A 22,343-nucleotide genomic window follows, 5' to 3' on the forward strand; every position below is an offset into this window, starting at 1 on the left:
AGCGAGCAGCGACTATTGTAGCGTGTAGCGGCCACCGGCGTCAACCAAGCGGCGGGTGCTTATAAAATGAATGAAAACTATAGGAAATATGCCGGTAGCGGCGTTTTGTGGTTGTGGCCGGTGGCTCGTGTGCGAGAGCCCTTAATCTTGTCACTTCCTTTTATAAAGTAGGTACAATTATTTTCAAGGACCATATACTCTGTGGCCCGACCTACCTATCCTTAATCAATCAATGATGAATACTATATAGCATCCGACGTTCCATTAGCGTGCCAATGAAACACTTTATGTTGGTGTATACTGTTTTTACAGTCTCCAACGTAATGAAAAAAAACTTCTTTATTCTTGTAGACGTTTATTTAAAAAAAAAGTATAAAATGAATAGTGTAAATATAAAAAAATATATAACTTAAATAGGTACTTAATTTACGGACGGACGAGATTTCGGAGATTTCCGGTTAACAAAAACATTAAATGCAATCATAATACTATGTGATGTAATAAAACCTAAAGCTTTTTATTTAATTTTGCTTATGCAGTCTTCTATAAATGGCTGGATTGAAATCTATCTTTTAAAATATTTAGTATCTTCATATTAAGTAAATAGTATTTTTAAATATCTTAACAATACTGCTTCACTCCAAATATGAGAGTAGATATGCGATTTCCGTAATATCTTGCGGGACAGATTCGTGGTAGCAAAGATAAAGTTCTCGAGGCTCAGGTTCACTAAACACACGGCTGTAACAAAAAATTTCAATACAATTATCACTTTCAATTAGAAACAGGCAATATCACAATTACATGGTACTATAACAGTTTATAACCACTTTCCGAGATTAGAGATGGTTATTAGTTAACAGACAAGCAAATTGTAGTGTACGTCAACAGCCTAGGCTGTCAATAGATTGGTCTATAAATACAAGCCTCGGACAAGTGGCGAGTAATTGCACTACGCTACAGTAGTACGTGTAACTAAGTCTTCGACCATTAATAACAGGACCTGCCTTGCTAACCGTTACCCCTCTGGCAAAGATCAAAAATCAATGACCTTGCGCTTTTATAAAAACTGTTGCCATAGAATCGAAGTTTCATTGTTGTAATCGTATCAAGTAGATACAGTGTTCACCCTGTAGAAAGTAATTAACTGAGTGATCAACAGATCATCAGTATGCAAACATTACACAAATAAAATACTATGTTGTCTTTCTTACTCTACAATCTATATTTTTATGACAATCAAAAAAATCATAAGCATTGTGTCACGACTACTACAGTAGACCTAGAATACGACCAAATGACATTTCTCGTGAAGAGAAATATGCAAAAATCAACCAATAGCGGCGCAAACGGAAATATCGCTATCTCTTTCATTTGTTGGGGCGAAAGATATGGGACTGGGACTACTCCAGCGCCATTTGCCGACATTTTGTTTATTTCTCGTCCTGAGATTTGTCGTTGGTCGCGTGCTAAGCGTACAGGTATCATGACACTTCTTTTACAAGTCAAGATTGTTGTTGTGTTGTATTGTATAGTTTAACAAAATAAGTTAAAGTTAAATAAATTAAAAAAATGCAATGCTTACCCAACAACCCAAAAATGGAAAGGTTCACAATTCTTCCTGCTAATTCCACACTGGTGAAGTATTTCTGGTGGCGCTTCAAATAACATCCCATATTCTTTTACTGCCACCAAAATTTTGTTCAGAGGATTGGATGGTGCGTGATTTTTTTTGAATCTAGAACAAATATTTTGTGAATATTTTACAGCTATTTTATAAATAACTAGTTATTTAAGAGAATATAATACTAGTCATTAGCTATCTTTTTTTTTATTCTCTTTTAAAGAGCTTAGTCACTAAACTGACTATGTAGCTTTCATAATGCTACTTATGCTAAAACATTCATTATCTAAAACTTAAGACTAATTAATGTCACCTATGTTTATCCAAATTATCTTTTACTTTCCATTAGCTATCTTGTAGAGCAGAAAAAAGACTTATTCTATATCTCACTTCACATTCGTAAAGTTATCGGTATTGTAGTTTATTTCTTTTAGAATGTATTTAAAATACAAATTAAATCAACTTTAATTCTAAACCATTTTCTATTTTAATTTGCTACATGAGAAGTTACATTTATTTATTTAAACATCTATCTGTCAGTAATATTTCCGTCAAAATATGTCCAGCTGATTCAGAGATTTGCCCGAACAAACACACAAAACTTTTTAAACTGATGTTTTTAATGAGTTGTTAATAAATTATATTATACTTATGCTAAAACATTAACTTAAGACTAATTAATGTCACCTATGTTTATCCAAATTATCTTTTACTTTCCATTAGCTATCTTGTAGAGCAGAAAAGAGACTTATTCTATATCTCACTACCCATTTGTAAAGTTATCGGTATTGTAGTTTAATTCCTTTTAGAATGTATTTAAAATACAAATTAAATCAACTTTAATTCTAAACCATTTTCTATTTTAATTTAGTAAATGAGAAGTTACATTTATTTATTTAACCATCTATCTGTCAATAATATTACCGTCAAAATATGTCCGGCCGATTCAGAGATTAGCCAGAACAAACACACAAAACATTTTTTAAAGTGATGTTTTTAATTAGTAGATATGTTTATAATATACGCATTAAGTACAAAGCTGTTAATTTAAAATGTATTATAATATGATAACTCACTTTATGCTATGTTGCAATAGTTCATGTATTTTTTTACATGCACTCCTAAATGTTTTTACAATATGTGTGTACAGAGCGTTATTTGCCTGTAACTCTATGTTCCTCACAGGCGCTATCAAAACGCCTTTCTCAGACTCCAGTTGTATGAAATGAAAGAGCACATTTTCTTCACCGGCTGTTATTCTGAAAAAAAAAACATGGTTGCCATTTGCTTTGATGCATCTATTGTTGTAGTGTGACGTGACTGTTAGCAGCGACAGTGATTGTACCATTATTTTATGGTAGAGGAAACACCTCGAACAGGTACCAGGACTTGTGACCTTGAGAGTTTAATGGATCCCTTAAGAATGCACCAACACTCACCTTCCCTGCCCAACATTTTTTCGAAACAATTTAAGATAAACAATAATTACAACACAAAACATTATTGCACAAAATCACTAACGCGTGACGGTTTCTACGCTGCCTAACAAACAACTGTGCTCAAGTCATCAAATACTTATTTATACCAACACTGATACCTCCCCTCTACAATAACATGAATAATGAATGTTAATACCACCTGTAATCGAGGAATATTTATTCATGACTACTGTTCATAAATAGACGTAGTATGCTATACTATTACGTATTATGTACTACTACAGTATGTCGATCTTTACTGCCAAAAATCTCTGTTACATGAAAGTATGGGATAATATGTTACTTGATATTTTGTATCCATTTACGTGTCATCATAAAATTACCACAACAAAAAATGGCGGCGGGTCAACTTTGCCAGATTTTATACAAAAAAATTCAAAGCCCTTTGTTTTTTTATATTAATATTAATAAGTGTATACCTCTGTACAGTGACATGATCGAGTTCTTCTAGCAGCGACTTCCTTATGTCCGACATATCGATGTTACTTGACCTGCTGCCATCCTTGAAATAATAATAAAAAATATACAAATGTTACACACAAGACAGAAATAATAAATTATAAAAAAAAATAAACTAAATAATTTGTTTGATCAGTAATTAGCCTATGGATTATGAGCTCTTAAGTTCTTAGCTAAGATTCCAGGGTTAGACTATAATATTTTAGTAATGGGTTTTTTTTTAATTTTAAGATATTTCCAGTATCAGCCCGGAGTTGGGAAGTTACTGATGTTACAACCTGTACATATTTATGAGAACAACGTCAATGTCAAAGTCATCATTCAGTAAATGAATTATTATAGTAATGTAGATGTATAAATAAAATTAAAAATTAAATTAGTCTATGGGATGGTCGAATACATTGTATAATATTTTTTATGTATAAAGCAAATAAAGAATTTGATTTGATCATTAAAATTTAATAAAAGATTGTTTTTACATTAAAAGATTAAAAATAGCTTAATAAAATCAAAAACCTGTTTATCCCAATCAGAATCTGATCCGGAAGACTCTCGTCGATGTTTCTGTTCTCTGTCCGCTCGCCTGCCTGCCACACGATCGTCACTTATCTCACTGCAAGATAAGAATGGGGTAGTTGACTCATTTCAAATTTAATATAAACAATAAATAAATAAATATAATACATGGAATATGGGTCCAAAATATGTCGATAATAATTAATAAAAGTTAAAGATTTCATAGAAAAATTATGTATTTTATCAATTTTTCTTCGTCAAAAACGCTGTGGTTCATTTTGTAACGTCACAATGTTACTTAATGTACTCGATAAACTAAAAGTCAAACTACTCGTAATTGTTAACAAATTTTTGTCAAACGCTCCGTTTGGTAAATAATTTGGTAATGTGACGTCATGAAACAGTTTAAATATAGACCATCTTGGCCATATAGAACATTTTGGCTCGTATTGTCAAAAATTAAAATTTTCATGTAAAAATTAAAAACATGTTATTAATATATTAATTTATTTTCAGTCTAATAGGACGATAATGAACAATTTAAGACTATTAAAAAAAGTGTCTACTAGCTTATCATCGCAGTACAAAGTGCCATAGACAAAAAAGACGAAAAAAGAGGAAAAGAGAAAAAAAAAGAGAAATACACTCTGATTGGTGTGAAAAAAATTAAATCGGCTTATTTTGAGTACATTATTCTTCGACTGCTCAGTGACCAATACCTAAAAGGCTTACCTATTGCTCTTCACACTCCCAGAGTCTTCTGAATAACTGACATCTATACTGGAATGTCGGTACTGCTTCTGCGGTCCGTTGTACCACTGCGCATACAAATTGTGCTGACTCGTGCTTTGGTAGTTGTTGATCTCGCTGGTTGAGCCCGAGTTGATCTGATCCGACGAGTTGTGACGCCTTTTCATGTCAGATTGATGTTTTGGGTGTTTTGTTATCGGATTTTTGTGGTCGGCTTTTGTTGCTGTAATAAATATTATTATTTTTTAGTTATTATTGACCCTTCTAACTCTAATGGACACACTTTTAGCTTTCCAATTACCGCATAATATGTGACCATTTTTTTTAGAAAACAGAACAAATAGATATAAATGGGAGACTGGGTTTGCTGTTGGTTTGGTTTGTACTTGCAGATATTGGAATAGAGCTAAGAAGGATCATCATCATCATATCAGTCAATGGACATCCACTGTAGGATACAGGCCTTTTGAAGGGACTCGTTGAGCTATCCAAGAAGGATATGAAAAAAATATTTTTGATAAGTGTAGTGTTTGTGTATACTAAATAGATACCTACAATACTACATACACTATTTCATGTACATTGGTAGTTGGGGCAATGGGTCAGTCTGTCACCGGCGTTCGACCTGAGTGGTCGTGCGCTTTCTGCTTGCCTTACCAGTGTAGAGATGAGCCAGTGTTTAGCTTCTCTTATAGTAAGGACGAGGGTCCTTACAATAACACTCACAAGTATTGTCTCTGGTCTTCCTCCCGTGTTTGGTGAGACACTGGGGCGAGGTCTCCACTTGCGGCTGGCTGTTGGAAGAGAACCAGGAGGGCAAGTACTTGTTCAGGCCCACATCAAACAGCAACTCTAGGCAACTCTCACACTCTTCCACATAGAATGGAGACGGTGGGGTCACACCTACTGCCTGACAAGTGAAATAACTAAAAGTTTTACTTTTCATTAGTTTTTACAAAACTAACCATATAGAGCCGTGATAGACCAGAGGATATGACCTCTGCCTCCGATTCTGGATGGATTCTTAATTTTCTGCATGTGTAAAGGTCTGCAAATCCGCAATGGGCCAGTGTGGTGGACTATTGGCTAACCCCTCTCATTCTGAGAGCAGACTCGAGCTCAGCAGTGAGCCGAATATGGGTTGGGCAGATTGAGATCCAGAAATCATGATTCTATAGAACGGTTGGTAGTGCAAGGGCAAGTCCAAGGCAAAAGATCCAGAGGCCGATCTCCAACCCGCTGGACGGATTTGGTTAAGGCTGCTACACAATCATCTTTGGCGGAGTGTACCCAAAATGCAGCCAATCGCCAAAAATGGCGGAGCATTGCACAAAAGGCGTCGCTCATCGCTGCAACCACGACCACTCTGCCAAGAGTGCACGATTAAGAAGAAGATTGAGATTTTCTTAATTGGTCCAGGTCTGGCTGGTGGGAGGCTTCGGCCGTGACTAGTTACCACCCTACCGGCAAAGACGTACCGCCAAGCGATTTAGCGTTCCGGTACGATGCCGTGTAGAAACCGGAAGGGGTGTTGATTTTCATCCTCCTCCTAACAAGTTAGCCCGCTTCCATCTTAGACTGCATCATCACTTACCATTAGGTGAGATTGTAGTCAAGAGCTAACTTGTAAAAGAGTAAAAAAATGTGTTGTAATTATTGTCACACTCACACATCACAAATTGTTTAGTGTGGCATGTAGAACATGTCGGGCAGGGGAGGTGAGTATCACTGCATTCTAAAGGGATCCTATAACCCGACACCCAAGGTCACAACTTCATAAGTCCTGGGACCTGCTCGAGGTGTTAACTCTACTATAAAATAATGGTGCTATCACTTTTGCTGCTACTCACCACGTTATAATATTCATCAAATATCAAATACCAAACCATCAACCACCAAACCAAATACTTACATCTTCCGTACATCCGCCGGCTTCCATCAACGTTGCGAGTACGAAATGTCCCTTACCCACAACCAGTAGGAACCAGCGCCCGTCCGGAATTCTAAAATTGTTTCAAATTCAAAGTTGAAATCATTTGTTACAAGTAAGCATACTTTACAATTGCAAAAAACTAAGTCTGCTTGCTGGCTATTATTGCCCCTACTAGCCTAAAGTTGAATTACTAAGATTCGAAAAGGTACTCAACAAAGTTCATTTATTTCAATTAGGCTTAGTTTACAAGCACTTTCGATACGTTAGGTAATAATATTATTAGATAATGGTGATAATAATTGGTCGAAAACTTAAAATTAAAGTTAAAGTTAATGTGCCTTTGTCCGCGAAGAGCCCACAACAAACTCAGCCAGGGTTTATGATGTGATGAATGATCTTTCGATTACAACATTCTTACTGACCTGTATTCATTGATTAATTTTGAAATGTGTGATCTTTTGCTTACCTGTATTCATTTGATTCAATTTTGTTCTGCTTTCTATGCTCATGTATGAACACCTCCTTCCATATAACCAATCTCTCTATATCTTTCTCAGTGCTAAGGCTCAATATTCCATTCAGTTTCAAGTATGCATTTATCTCTTTGAGATCTTCGTCTTGCAAGTGAGAGCTCAATAAATGGCCCGAGTAATACAAACACGCACCAATCACAGTGTAGAGACGTTGGAAATTTTCTACGTCATCTGTCTGTAAAAAAAAACAATATTGTTTATTGTTAAGCTGTTTTACTTTTGGAAGAGCCTCCCTCTTTTAGGTGGAGGTAACGTGCTTAAAACCAATGTAGCATATCCATAGTAATAAGTAAGCGCGGGCCATTTTGAAAGTTGAATTTTGTTTGTAACAATTGATATTTTAATGAAGTCTGGGTCATCACTTTGCCGTGTGTGGTAGAAGGTGAGGCAAAAGAAACGAGTGTTTATCGATTTGCGTATACTAAGTGGAGTATATACTAGTACTAAAAATATATTCAAGTTATGTGGTTAGCGTCGACATATGCATGGGACTTACAATAGCTTTATCAAGTTATAGATAAGCTACAAACTAAATATTACTATGGATATGCTACACCATCATGCTTCTCCAATGTAGGTTGGTAGGGTAATAGGGTCCATAACAATATTAACAGATGTTATCAGCTCTATAAAAAGCCAATAACAATATTATCAGCTTTTTTTTTGGGCTGCTAGTGTGAATTTCCATGAAAGTTAAATATTTTGATAAATGGTCCAGGACCTTATGAACCACTGAACCCAATAAGACAGTTATTATCTATCAAGGTATACAGATGTACAGACATACCAAATTCATCAAATCACACACTTGGAGGAATATTGGAGACTTTGTTTGAGTGACATTTTAGATGTTGTAGAAAGAAGAAGAATATTCTACTAACTTACCCACTCTCTATAGTCAGCAGCTTCTAACTCTGTTATAGCATCATCCAACTGAATCTTAACTTCCAATGGCAAAGACAGAGTTCTAGCTGCCAAAGTCTCTTCAAAACACACATTTATATTATCCGTCTTATCTTTACACTTATTCCCAAATAGTAAAGATACAAATATCCTTGAAAACAAACTATCTAGCTTATCCACATTATTTGGTTTAGTAAAACACATCTTAAGAGAACCATACAATAAGTCCAAAACTTTTACAATATCATTTATTATTCTTTTGGAAGCGAATGCATCAATTTTATCATTCGGTATAGCAATTAATAGCAAATCATTGCAGTGAGAGGCGTATGTCACATTGATAAGTTGGTTTTTGTGAAATACAGTAGATATTAATGGTTCGCTTGTACCCAAAGACTTCGGCGCTAAATGATTTAGTGTCAAATAAGCCCCTCTAGTATTGTATAGAAAATTCTGGTTAAACGGTCTAGGGAAACAGTACAGCACTCCTTTATCATCGTTGCTTGGATATTCAACATCATTACCACACATATAAAGAGCAGAGCACATAGAATCTTTCAGTAACTGTATTGTAGAGTTCTCTGGAGCATTTTTAGGTGTCAATAACTTCTCTATATCAATATTTAATCCTTCAGTCACAACTTGAAAAGTCAATTTTGGATTTTCAATATCCTCAACAACTCTCTGTAAGACATTATTGATATTATACGATGTTACCTCTATGCCATTGATTTTTAATAAATAATAACCAGATTTGACTTTTGGTATGTATATAGCTTTGGCCTCAGGCAGAAAGTCAGCAACCACTAAAGTTTTACCATCTGTGTGGGTTTCTAAGCTGATACCAAACAGTTTTTCGATTTGGCAATTTTTGTCACTGCTGAATATCATATTTTTACTGACCTGAAACATTATTTTGTAAGTGTAAGATAAACACTAGATTTTGTCTACGACCTGGGCCGTTTTCACACTTGCTTATAGAATTAGATGATAGTTACTGAACTCCATCAGAGTAAGCAAGGATTATTTAGGGACTAAATCCTGAAAGGTCTTACAATAACTCCCATTCATTGACTTACAAGTGTATTTTTAATTACTCCTGACAATACAACTAACATACAACAGATCAACACTTTGGAGGCATGCCAATATGTACTATGTGTTACCCTGTGTCTCTCAACCTGAGGCATAGGTTTTAAGCCTCATGTGCCTGTATTACACCAGACCACCACAAAACCCTTCAAAACAGGAATGCTACTTGGAGGTAGAATATAACTTTTTTTACATAATATAGGCAAGCACTTGGCTGCAATCATGCTTGACACTAAGTGTAGATGCAGCCTATGGTGGAACATGCTTGCCAAGAAGATTACCTTTTCACTCTCGACTTGAATATGCCCATACCAAACTTCAATCAGGAATGAAGACACAAAAGACTAAATATGAGTCCAAAGCGACATCAATTTTGTATGGACCCGACCTCTGTGATGCCTGGCAGTTCTATAGAAAAGCAGCTAGCAAGGAAATAGATTGAAAAGTTCCTGGGCGCACTCTTAACTTCCTATACTTATTTTTGCCTTTTAAACTCTATCACAAGGAGCTGTAATACTATTAACAAATTATTATATTATCATGGGTTTTGATTAATGCCCTATAAAAGCACTAGATGGTTGACATAGTCCTTCTCTATCTTTGGGGAGATTTGGAGCATAGAGCATGAATGCAGGATGATAGTATATAGATAGTAGTAGAGTATTGTGATTTTTGGTGTAGCATTTAAAAAATTACCTGTATAATTAAAAACTTATTGTTATCTTCTAAATCTTTTTTCTTATCATTCCCATTGTCTTTTACTTTATGCTTGCGATTCTTTAACACTTTGAATATTTTCCCTACAAAAAGTTATAACATATTAAAATCATTTTCCAATTTATACAATTTACATACTTCCATCATTGAATTGGAAAAGTTATGACTAAGAAAGTACCTCTAGTAGATCGTCTTGTAGAAGTTCTTTTAAAGTCACTTCTTAATTTAAAAGTTTCACAGCTTTCAAGTAACGGAGTCTTGGAATTATCTGTTACCTCATTGTTCACTTTTGTTTTAATATATACCAATTCCCCGTCTTCTCCTATATCCGAGTCCCATTCCGGGACTGAACTGCAATACATGAAAATTTCAAAGTTATTAATATAGCATGTATTGCAAAACTTTTTAAAAGTTTTGCTATACCTTTCAGTATCCGAATATTTGGAGTCATCCGAAGAATTCGTCCAGTCGTTATCGGAATCGCAAGGACTTTCATAGCTAATTTTATTTTTAAAAGTGTTCATTGGTGAAATTTTAATTTAACAAACATGAAAGAAAAGTAATAATCGACTTTGTAAATAAATAAAATTAAAATATACAAAAACTCTGCTCTGCCGTTAACTTTTTTGACTTTTTGACAATTTGATCACAGACGACAGACAACAGACCAAGGAACATATTTACTCAGGAGCAACAGACATATCAATATCACATAGATTATTAGTAGAATACAATAATGGACTGTAGTAAACCGTAGATTAATAACTAATAACCGTAGACAGAGAAGTTAGTAAATAAAAAAAACATTTATCGCATTCCAAGAAAACAACTTGAGGCTAGAAGGCAGCACTATAAAAAAAACAATATCAAACAGCAAACTTAAGAAACTTGAAGTTTATTACAAAAGACAAAAACCAACAGAATCAACAATCAACAGATGATAAATGTTACAAAAAAGTCAGCGTAATTTTTGGCACCAAAATTAAAAAAGACAAAATGTAACATGTTTAAATGCCTAATTATTTATATAAAATAATTCATCCTAATCTAATTTAAAAGATATTTATTGAATTTCTATTATATTAAAAAATGTGTTAATTAAAAAGTAATAATGAATTCATGATTCAAATCGGTGAAATGGAAGATGAATCTGAGCTCCAGTATAACTTGCCTATTGTATTTGCTTCCACAACTACTGCTGCAAATATTATAGATGAGAAACTAATTAAATCGTCATATTATAATAATCGTGGTTCCATTATAGATTCACTGAATTTGTCTGAAGAACAACAATTAATGATTGATCTAGGCAGATCTTGCGAAGAATGTAAAATATCAAGATCAAGCGAACCACTATGTGATTTAAGCTTTGTAAGTTAAATACTTACGATTGGTGATAAAGTAATCTATCAAATACGTTACGAACGAGAGCCTGTCTCAGACAGACTTTTCTCGCTTACACGATTTCTCATGAATTTTGATATTCCGTAGAAAATGTCAAAAAATGCGTAGTTTCGTTTGATTTCTGGATCCTTGAAACAAGCAAATATGGTCCAAACCTATCAAACTCAGCCTTAGTAGCTCAACGGTAAAGCGGTCAGACTCATCACCCCTCGGTGATGAGTCTGACCGCTTTACCGTTCCTCTCTTTACCACTCCTAATACAATAATACATAATAATACAGTCTTTACAGTCTAATACAGTCTTTCCCGACTAGTTAGAAGGGAATGGGAATATTGGTTATATTAAAAAAAAACACAAACTTTCAGCTTTTGAGGGTGGTGTGGCTAGCTCAGGCTCATAGTCCAGGATGTTTGTTACAGGAATATGTCAATAAACTCAAAGCAAGCACGAAGCAGCTTTTGTGTTTATTAGAAGAAATACAATCCAAAACCCACGCCAAAGATATTATTCCCGATAAAACTCCCAAGCTTACAAATCATTTCAAATCAGACCTGCAAGTAATTTTCAATTAATTTATATATTTTTGAAATAAAGTTTATTAAAAATATTTGTACTGAGGTTAACTATGCTGACGTGTTTTATAGGACGATGACTGGAGTAAAAAAAAATTAAATACAGCTTTTGCAAAACTTGAAACAAATGCAAGAAACCTAGATGTCATTTATGTTGAGGTAATTAATCATAGTAGGTAAGTAGAATTTTCGTGAGTGTACTTAAAGCTCTCTGCTGACGTGATCTTTATTACTACACTCAGCATAGCGGATAAATCAGCTTACAAATGCAACCGTACCGAGAAAGCTGAATTTTGGATATGACATGTGGGCGCCTAGGAAGCTAGGAATTACTTAAATTGTCGACTAAGATTTCCTATGTGCATTTTCCGTCATCTTGAAAAAAGGATAACTCGGTATTCCGTTGAAATTCGAAAATTGGGATTCTCTTTTTTGTTGCTCTTTGTACGTTCTACAATATTTAAGGTCCTTTACATTTAACGTTAAGGTTTTCTAGACTCAATATCATATCCAAAATTCAGCTTTCTCGGGACATGTACGTATCTACCTGTGTGTATAGAAAGCAACTGGACTAATAGCCGCAAACATCTGTATAGTGCCTGCAAAAATTTTGAAATTGACAAGCAGGTCTAAAATATCAAATCGTCCTGTAGGACTATTCACAAAGGACAATTTCGTAATTCAAAGCGGCGCCCGGGCCGATACTTAGCCCCTTCCTTCCCATTCAATTATTATTATATTTTATTTAAAAATCATACTTCTATTACTTCTATTCAAAATCAAGATAAACTACCCTCAGGATAACTGCTTTGGAAGGAAACGAATCTATGAGAAGAAATGACCAAACGAAGAGGCATTTTTGTGTTACATTTTATCTAATGAGTTTCATGAGGCATGCTTGTATTGATTATCAATTTTTTTTCTATTTTCAATGACAAAATTGTGACGGTCGCCCCACTCCCTTTAGTATGCTGTCCGGGGCTACAACCCCCCCCTTGCTCCCAAACCGCTACGCCACTGCTTTTAACAATACCTGCCTTGAAAGAGGTTGACATTATTTTTGGACTCGTCGATTTACTGCTTTGTTGTGTAAAATTTTCAGAATGAACATGACAGTTGTACAATATACAATCGGCTTACAAGAAAATGTTACTGTTTAAACCACCCGGATTATAATGATTTTGTCATACATTTTAACGAGAACTCCAAATACACGACCAGTAACCTTGGTGAAATGATAAAAAACATCCGTATATTGAGGAAATTTCTCTACATGGGGTGTAATTATACGAAGAATGCGCTGATGTTTTTAAATGAGGTCAGTTTCGTACCCGATAGACTTGTCATGACGTATTTTATATTAAAATTATTAATAAAACATCATCAACAACCTATATTCGGCTTACCGCGAGTTTCCTCTAAGAATCAGAGGGGTTAGGCCAATAGTACAATATTTTTTTTTCTCTCATTTATTTATTACTTCTTTTTTTTTTAATTTTTAACAATATAAGTATAAAATACAAAACATTATTAAAAATTTATAAAAAAAATTCACCCTCCCGCTGCGGGACATTTGAGTGCCCAAGCAACCGGTGGTCAGGGCTCCAGAGTGAGGAACCTCCTCACAATACGCGCCGTCTCAAGAATCACTGCCTTTTGTATCCGACTCTTGATCCAACAGTTAAGCGAAAGCTTCTTAAGGTGTTGGTCGAAGCTTTTCGCTATAAGACCATTGACTGAAACAACTATCGGAACAATAATAGTTGACTCAACATTCCACATGGCGGTAATCTCGTGAGCTAGGTCCAAGTATTTTGATACTTTTTCCTTTTCGGCTTTAACCAGATTATCGTCATGTGGAACTGTAATATCAACAATTATTGCACGACGCACTGACCGATCGACTAGCACTATATCAGGTCTATTGGCTACAATATACCTGTCAGTGATAATCGTTCGGTCCCAGTAGAGCAATGCACTGCTATTTTCAAGAACTGACGCTGGGTCGTACCTATAGTAAGGCATCTCAAAATCGATAAGGTCATATTGAAGAGCAAGCTGTTGGTGGATTATCTTGGCTACTTGATTATGTCTGTGCAAGTATTCGCCGTTAGCAAGGTGAGAACACCCGGACACAATATGCCTGAGGGACTCCCCAGGACGATGACACGCTCGACAGATGTCTAAAGTGCCATCTTTCATAATGTGTTTCCGGTAGTTTCTCGTCTTTATAACTTCGTCCATAATTGCACAGACAAAACCCTCGGTTTCCCCAAAGAGGTCACCGAATTGCAACCAAGACACAGATGTTATTAAATAGTGCAATAGCTGGCCCAATGCGAATTGGCAGACTTCACACACGCAGAGAATTAAAAATAAATCTCTGGTATGCAGGTTTCCTTACGATGTTTTCCGTCACCGTTTGAGACACGTGATATTTAATTTCTTAAAATGCACACAACTGAAAAGTTGGAGGTGGATGCACCGAACCGGATTCAAACCAACACCCTCCGGAATCGTAGGAAAAGGTCATATCCACTGGACTCTCTTTGTCGATAAAGAAAGCACTATACTACCTGCAAATTTAACCCAATCAAACATCCTTACATTTGACAGAGATCGGGGATTTCGACTGAGAGGTGGGTCTTCAACGGTTCTTCGAGACCGAGTAAAGTCCATTAGGTATCAATTAAGCTTTGTGACTCGTTAACGGTTGAGTTAACCACATTCAATCAGGTAGATACGTGTATTCGGAGCATAGCTCGCTCCACCACCCGTTGAGTGACTCTAGTCACTTATATAATATTATAACACTTATATTATATTATAGCACTGTTTTATTTACCTACTTTACAATAAATAACAAAAGTCGTAAAGGCACCATTTATCTATTAAAATAATATAAAAGCAGCTTGAATTTGATGTTGAATGAAAATCTGGTTTAATTTTTCACGTCACTTTAAGTTTAGGTTTACTTTACGTTTTTTTAAATATTACAGGGTATGATGGAGTCCCCGCACAGCGAGCGCGTGGAGATGACACAAGCGTGTGTTAACGCTGATATTTGCAACATATTCGACGATCACTCTATCGTCATAGTCTGTATATCGTGGCCTTGTAAAAACAAACACTTCGGGGACTATGTGACTCAGGTTCAGCATCGTTCTCTCTAATTCTAATTTATTGTTGGAAATAACTTTATCTGTCTTGTAACTACAGAACAGATTGAATGATAGCTCTCTATCATTCAATGAAGTGAAGTAGACAATCATCCAATAACGTCTGAGTTAGTCCCAGTTCCAACTCATTCGTACCAACGCAATGATAGAAATAGAGGTATTTTCGGTTGCGCCACCTTTGAAATTAGTCTTTTTCTCTTTATGTGATAATTATTGTTGGTCGTCAAATAGCGCCGAACCGTTAATCGTTCTCTCTTTCGTTGCGATACACTACGACAATACATTAAGACAGTTGTTATCGGTCATTTTTATGACCTTTGAAGGAAGATCATTATTCCACATTGGAACGACGAGAAGCTCAAAATTCTTTCAACTGTAATAGAAAAGATACATGTTTCTAGCTTTATTAATATAAACTGATAATAAATTATATTTTATCCATTCCAGGCTTTAGCTGCAGGTTTTCTCTACAAACTTGCACAGGTAGAAGAGGGCAGAAGATATCTTAACTATAGTTCAAAAATTACGAACGATATAAAAAAAGTTTTGAGAAAAAAAAGTGCCTTGATCGAGGTAAACACAGTAGAGTCCCTAAATGCTACGCTAAACTTGCTTAAGCCAGTGTTTGTGAAAAATGTGCCCAAAAGTCACTTCAAACAATCGATATATGAAGGTAAAGATAAGAAGAAATTTATAACAAGAGCCCAAAACACTAATAGTCTGCTGAAATCCATAACTATATATCAAGCTGATGTAATACAAAAAATTAGGCGACCTAAGATTATACCCGTTTATACAGATTAAATAACAAAAACGGATATTCAAATCAAACTTTGGGTAATAATTTCTACAATTTTACAAACACGGTGTAAACTGTAAGAAACATGTACCGAAAGGCTTAGTACCTACCTAATTTATATTTTAAACAGGCTTTTATATTTAGACAAATGCTTATTTTAGCGATAAATAAGCATTTGTCGATAATGGTACAGAGACATAAATAGCCTTTAAACATAGTTGTCTAATGTGGGAGGTCTTGCCTAGACCGAGGGTCTAGGCGGCTAGACGATTGCCCTATTCGCCACCCCCTAATGCCGCCACTGTTTTTCCTCCTCGGTAAATAAACGGTCATTAACCGTCGTGCCGACACGACTTAACAGTAAACTATGTCAACTTTACTTTTCGGTATATCTACTCGAATTAAACACCGTGTATTAAAATCCTAGTTTGTCTCAAAAATGTCGAAAAAATATTTTCTAGGTGTCGGTAAAAGAACTGTATACGACTTGGTACAACATCGAAAATATATGACCTGCGATGAAATATTGATGCACTTAGAAATGTTAGAATCATATAGCGAATACGATGGCGGCAGACCAGAATTGATCTTACATTTGCCACTTATATTAATACTCTTTAAACATTTAATAATTGAGTACGATAACAGTGAAATCAATGTAACAATCACAAGTATACTCAACAATATAGTTTCTAAAAACAATACTATCCACGCACAAGAGTCTGATAGATCAAATACTGACGTTTTAATGTTAGCTGAAAGGGGTACCCAGGTATTGTAATTTAATTATATTAGTTAGTTGGAATTTTCTTAGATAGGTAACGAGCTATTTCATTGAGTTTAAATATAGAAGAGGTAAGGAAGAGGTTGTCAAAATATTGTGTCAGTCAGAAGTTAATTTAACGGTCGTTAAGTAGCTCTATCTAGCTCACTGTATAGTTACCACCTTAATCTGTAAATCAAACACAAATCTCCAGTTCCGTCTTTTAGTAGTAGATACCTATTAGCTTTTTCCCCATTACTGAAGTCAAGTAATTAGGTACATAATTTTTTAGGTCATCAATAAAACGAAAAATGAAGAATGCCAATTTCCTCCTAAAAAGACAAATACAAAGAAACATAAAAGTAAAATTACATTAGGTGGACCACCACCTAATAAATTTCGTCAACCATCAAAAGGAAAAGGTATAATTCAGCAGGAATGAAATCTTAACTTTATCCTTTTAATTTTTTTTATTTTAAATATATTTTTTTTAAATAAATATTTAAGACCTTACTAATTTATGTAAATAGGTCCGTCAAGTAATGTAATTGACTCTTCAATTGTAACATAAATGTCTAAATTAAGATTTATTCAAGTATTTTTTTTTATTTGTTATGAAAAAAAAAGATAACAAGCAAAGAGTATATAATCTACTACGTTTTACAATGTTAGTTAAATTATTAGCTTATTTTTCTTAATCTTAATCTTTTATAATTAGACGAAAAATAATGACATTAAATTTAAAATTTGTTTTTCTACAGTTTCCATTCGGGAGCCGTCCAATACACAATTACTAAATAGATCAAAAAAGTTTAACAATGGTAATACACTTTTTATTATAGGTATATACCTATTTGTAGTACGTAAGTTGGATGTACTGGGCCAATTAATTTGGTAATGGATGTACTGGACTAATTAATTTGGTACACATCAATTCCTGAGATTCTGGGACCCAAACGCAGATGAGTAACGTGAATAGAATCTAAATATAAAAATTGACAACTTGAATCTCCAAAACTACTGAATGTAAAATTTAGAAAACAGAGTTGTTAAATTATATAATTTTAAATTATAGTTTTCTACTTGTAGACTTCAAAAAACCTTAAACCATTCAAATTTTTGAATATTAAGGTTACTTTTGGGGGGCAAGATTGACAATTTAAAATGAAATTTATTATTAAGACCTCTTTAAATAAAAAAAATAGTAAAAGATCGTTCGGAACCTTTATAATGCTAGTTCAACTTGCACTAGTCCTACTCCTACATCCTGATAAACTAAAGGGCTGTTCAAGTATTACGTGAGCAGCTTTATTACAATTACTTAACCCCCCTCCCCCAACGCACTTGTCAACAAAATTAAGCAAAGCTTTACACTCCCCCCTGTTTACGTATTTTTTTTTATTTGAAGATTTTCTGAAAAAATGCGTTTTGTCTTAAAACATACAGTGTGTGGGTTCTCATAGATGTAAAAAAGTAGATAACTACTGACTTAATGATCATTTTGACCTTCTGTATGGGTAAACGTCCTGCGCCCCACGCGAATTGATCAGGGCCCATCAGCTGATCAAAGTGGGGGGCCGGGTGACCGAATACGGCGCTACACCGCGAAACGAGATCTTTGAAGAATTGGTCAGATAGACAATGAACTACTTACGGTTAAGGTCGAGAGTTGACTTAGGTTGGTTGGCCCTATCTGATGGTATGAGGTTAGGTTAGGTTAGTGATGTGTGGAGGTCAAAAACGTGTTCACCCGCCTGCAGGTCACACAATCTGCTACCCCATCACTATGCTAAGCAATACCCCCCCTCCCTCCCCCTGATCTGTCAAACGCGCGGAGCGGTGCGCAGGGGAACGGCGAGCGAAATGAGAACCGTTCATCTTTGGTCGCGATACCAGCGCCCCGAATGTCGATAGCCCGCGGGACTAGGACACCTTCCCTCCCCCCGTCATCAAAAAGAAGCAAAGCAAAGCAAGCCCCGGCCCCATATAGTGCTTACGTAATTGTTGAACGACCCTTTACTTAATAATCAAAAATCTCGCATTCACCTAGTAAGGTAAGGTGGGTATTTAGATGCATACGGAGAACTATTTTTATTAATTATGGGTATTTAAATGATATTAAAAGAATATTATTTTCTTTTTCAGATCGTACGAATAAATCAATAATATTCGTGCCTATAGATTAATGAATCATCTATTGAAATAATAAATTATTTATAAAACTATATATTTACTTTATTAATATTTATAAATTAAAAAATATTTAAACATGTTTTAATGCCGATTGTTTTCACAACTGTTTACTTAGCTACCTTTTATAAAAATTAATATAAACAAAATTAATACCCAACTGTTATTGAGATTGACAAAGTCATAACGCTAGCTGCCGCCCGGGGCAATCGCCCCTTCTTCGCTACGCCACTGCTCATAACCAACATTAGAAGCACCCAAATTGTATGAGTAGGTATTTTTAATTGGTGTAATAAAAAATGACACTAGAACTACACAAACAATTCAAAAATACTAAATTGTACTGAACTAATTGTAATCCAAGAAGGAGATAAACAGTAGCTCTTTTTTTAGGGTTCCGTAGTCCACAAGGAACCCTTATAGTTTAGTCATGTCATGTCCGTCTGTCCGTCCGTCCGTCAGCTGTTTAGCGCAGAGACTATTACTACTAGAAAGATGTAAATTAGCATAAATATGTAAATTAAAAATGTGAACAAAGTTGTAAAATAAAATGTTGAAAAATATTTTTTTAGGGTAGGTAAGTAGGCTAAACTGTAACATGTAAAGTGGGGATGAATTTTTTTTTGCTCGTTTATTTCAGTGTGGGATATCGTTGGATAGGTCTTTGAAAGGTGTGAAGGGTCTTTTACCAACGTATTTCGATTTAGGGATCCGTTTGTAAAATATTAAGCTTTTAAGAGCAAATTTTTGTTAGTCAAGTGTCCCCACCCTCTAGCGGCTAAACTTCACCTACCTACTAAATTCATGATAGTAGGATATATAATGAAATTAAATTAAATAAAATTATAACTGCCAATAAGCATTTAAAGAGATATAATCGACCAACTTAAAAAATGTAATTGGAAATCGAAACTAGCATACTTTGTTAATTAAAGTGATAATTTGTGGGAACGATAACTATAGTATGCGCATTATCATCTGAGTCGTCCGGTCATAAAAGTCAAAAAAGATAGGAATGTGCAGCGCGCCTACCTGCGCACCCTAATTATCGATAAACGGCTACCTGCGCACGTGCTAATGATGAGTCAATAATGATTTGGACGATTCTGATTGGTCGGTTTCTAATGTAATTGCATTGCGTATTTTTTTTGCTATAAATGTGTTTACTGCAATTAAATAAATACATTCATGTGTTACTCGTTGCGCACTATGGATACTAATATATAATAAATTTGGCAGAAGACGAAGATTCTGATGATGAAGACTCAGATGAAGATTAATTTTATTTAGTTAATAATTATATAATATGAAATATGTATTATATTAAATCAAATATTGTTAATTTTTTTAATTTTGTGAACAAGATACGATAATAAACTTTACTTATCGATAATATGTCTTTCATTGTTACACCCTTCACTAGACGGCTCCATAAGACCCATAAGTGCAAGCGAGATAGATATAGAGAAATGATTTATGGCCCTAAGACTCAGTTGTTAATGCTATTAGTATAGAACGATGAGATATATCTACTGTGGATGAGATTTGGTAAGGATATGTTTATTAATTACCTACGTCTATAAAGTGATAAAAAGATAATCTTTTTGGGGTTCCTTCCCTACATACAAAGTGAGAATGAATTTTTATCTTCCATCTCGGTTTTTTGTGCATTTCATAGGGGATTGAAGTGCTAACTATTCAAGGGCAAGGGCATTACTTAATCTACGGAACCCTACACTGCGCGTGGTCCGACACGTTTTTTTTAAAAACAATTTTTGCCATATCTTTTTAAATATGACCAATATTCCCAACATCCCCTCCAACTAGTCGGGAAAGACTGTATTAAAAATGGGTACGACAATAGACCAACGGCGGGGATCAAACCACTACCCCTCGGTGATGAGTCCTACCGCTCTTACGGTTGTACTATCGAGAGATCGAGGCTCATTGATAGAGCTAGATGTACAATTGTAAAACTATTGGACTATTGGGTTGAATTAATGTGCATATTCCTCGTTTCCAGACAAGGGTCTGGAAACGAGGAATATGCACATTAATTCAACCAAGATTTTCATGCTGTTTTTTATTTCAATAATCTAACACCAAAATAGTTCGTCCGACTTCGCCGTCCGATTTTTCGTCCGATTTTTCGTCCGACACCGCATGCCGCACAACGCAGCGTTGTGCGTTACGATCAAGAGACCAAAGCTTTAGGCAACTACGGGTGGGAGAGAGGGGCGATGCCGTCGCCGCGCCTCTACGTTACCGTTGATATTTAAATTCTTGTCCTGTTAACGCATTATGTTCCGAAACGTCATAAAGTTTGCATGCCATTGGGAATTTGTGTAGCTAAAGGTGTCTAAATTAAGCATGATGAATTTTTGTGGGATCTCAATCTTTTTTGACTATTATTATGTGTTGTATTGTTTCATGTCTGTACTAACATAACATTCCTTCTATTGAAATTTCTTTGTGCGAGTCATTAGCAAATTGTTTTGTACATTAATATTAGAAATACAAATAAAAATCAAGCTTTTATATAAAAGAAAAAAATAAATTATACAGATATTGAATAGAAGCAGGTGTTTCTTTGTGAATTTTTTTATTTGTGTATATTAGCACCTTATTATAGTAGTCTTACTGAACAAGTACCCAAGATGTCAAAGGCCTATGTAGAGGAAGTGGTTCAAAAAGCTTTGACACACACATTCTTACAGGTGAACCTTGTAAAATATATAATTGTTATCTTTAATGCTTGTTGATTTAAATTAGAAACTCACACAGCTGTTTATCACATGAAGTGTTTTATATCATACTAGCTGACGCCGCGCGGTTTCACTCGCGTGATTCCCGTTCACGTAGGAACATGGGGACAATACATAGCCTATAGCCTTCCTCGATAAATGGGCTATCTAACACTGAATGAATTTTTCTAATCAGACCAGTAGTTCCTGAGATTAGGAACTACTGCTACAAACAAACAAACAAACTATTCAGCTTTATAATATTAGTATAGATTAACTATTGTTACTTAATGACAGTTGGACCAGCAGATTTTTAGGCTACCTACTCACAATATATTTTTCAACATACTAAAAAACTCTTTTTATACAATAAACATAAGGGTGAAGGTCATTTTTAATTTGGAAATTAGACAAGTATTATTAATTAACAGGGAACTATTTTGGTGTTAGATTATTGAAATAAAAAAAACAGCATGAAAATACATCCAATCTTAGACCATTAATAACGTTATTAATGGTCTAAGCATCCAATAAACATATGGGTGAAGGTCATTTTTAATTTGGAAATTAGACAAGTAGGTATTATTAATTAACAGGGAACTATTTTGGTGTTAGATTATTGAAATAAAAAACAGCATGAAAATCTTGGTTGAATTAATGTGCAT

General features: G+C 34.8%; 2 protein-coding genes across 2 annotated transcripts; one reads left to right on the forward strand and one right to left on the reverse strand.

Annotated features, from left to right (window-relative positions):
* Nucleotides 1–335: 335 nt before the first annotated feature.
* LOC112045456 (protein inturned) lies at nt 336–10,683 on the reverse strand. Its single transcript, XM_024081630.2, has 13 exons — nt 10,450–10,683; nt 10,205–10,377; nt 10,006–10,109; nt 8,200–9,120; nt 7,248–7,489; nt 6,761–6,851; nt 5,575–5,758; nt 4,831–5,071; nt 4,099–4,195; nt 3,543–3,625; nt 2,701–2,883; nt 1,586–1,738; nt 336–741 (listed from the first exon to the last, which is right to left on the reverse strand). The coding sequence occupies exons 1-13, from the start codon at nt 10,548–10,550 to the stop codon at nt 636–638; spliced, it is 2,679 nt and encodes an 892-aa protein (XP_023937398.2). The 5' UTR covers nt 10,551–10,683; the 3' UTR covers nt 336–635.
* Nucleotides 10,684–11,731: 1,048 nt separating this feature from the next.
* On the forward strand, nt 11,732–17,620 carry LOC112045457 (uncharacterized). Its single transcript, XM_052885119.1, has 5 exons — nt 11,732–11,994; nt 13,106–13,321; nt 15,003–15,155; nt 15,630–15,983; nt 16,409–17,620. The coding sequence occupies exons 1-5, from the start codon at nt 11,755–11,757 to the stop codon at nt 16,760–16,762; spliced, it is 1,317 nt and encodes a 438-aa protein (XP_052741079.1). The 5' UTR covers nt 11,732–11,754; the 3' UTR covers nt 16,763–17,620.
* Nucleotides 17,621–22,343: the final 4,723 nt, after the last annotated feature.

This window comes from Bicyclus anynana, chromosome 13 (genome assembly GCF_947172395.1).
Source record: "Bicyclus anynana chromosome 13, ilBicAnyn1.1, whole genome shotgun sequence".
NCBI classification, from domain to species: domain Eukaryota; kingdom Metazoa; phylum Arthropoda; class Insecta; order Lepidoptera; family Nymphalidae; genus Bicyclus; species Bicyclus anynana.

Excerpts from the sequence above, each read along its gene's own strand:
- LOC112045456 (XM_024081630.2), bottom strand. The coding sequence starts at position 10,550 with ATGAACACTTTTAAAAATAAAATTAGCTATGAAAGTCCTTGCGATTCC. Across the intron at positions 7,490-8,199 it reads CTGCTGACTATAGAGAGTGG|ACAGATGACGTAGAAAATTT; the intron begins GTAAGTTAGTAG and ends TTTTTTTTACAG. Across the intron at positions 5,072-5,574 it reads GAAGACCAGAGACAATACTT|CAACAAAAGCCGACCACAAA; the intron begins GTGAGTGTTATT and ends TATTTATTACAG.
- LOC112045457 (XM_052885119.1), top strand. The coding sequence starts at position 11,755 with ATGGGAATATTGGTTATATTAAAAAAAAACACAAACTTTCAGCTTTTG. Across the intron at positions 13,322-15,002 it reads CGCTGATGTTTTTAAATGAG|GGTATGATGGAGTCCCCGCA; the intron begins GTCAGTTTCGTA and ends TAAATATTACAG. Across the intron at positions 15,984-16,408 it reads TTATACCCGTTTATACAGAT|TTTGTCTCAAAAATGTCGAA; the intron begins TAAATAACAAAA and ends TTAAAATCCTAG.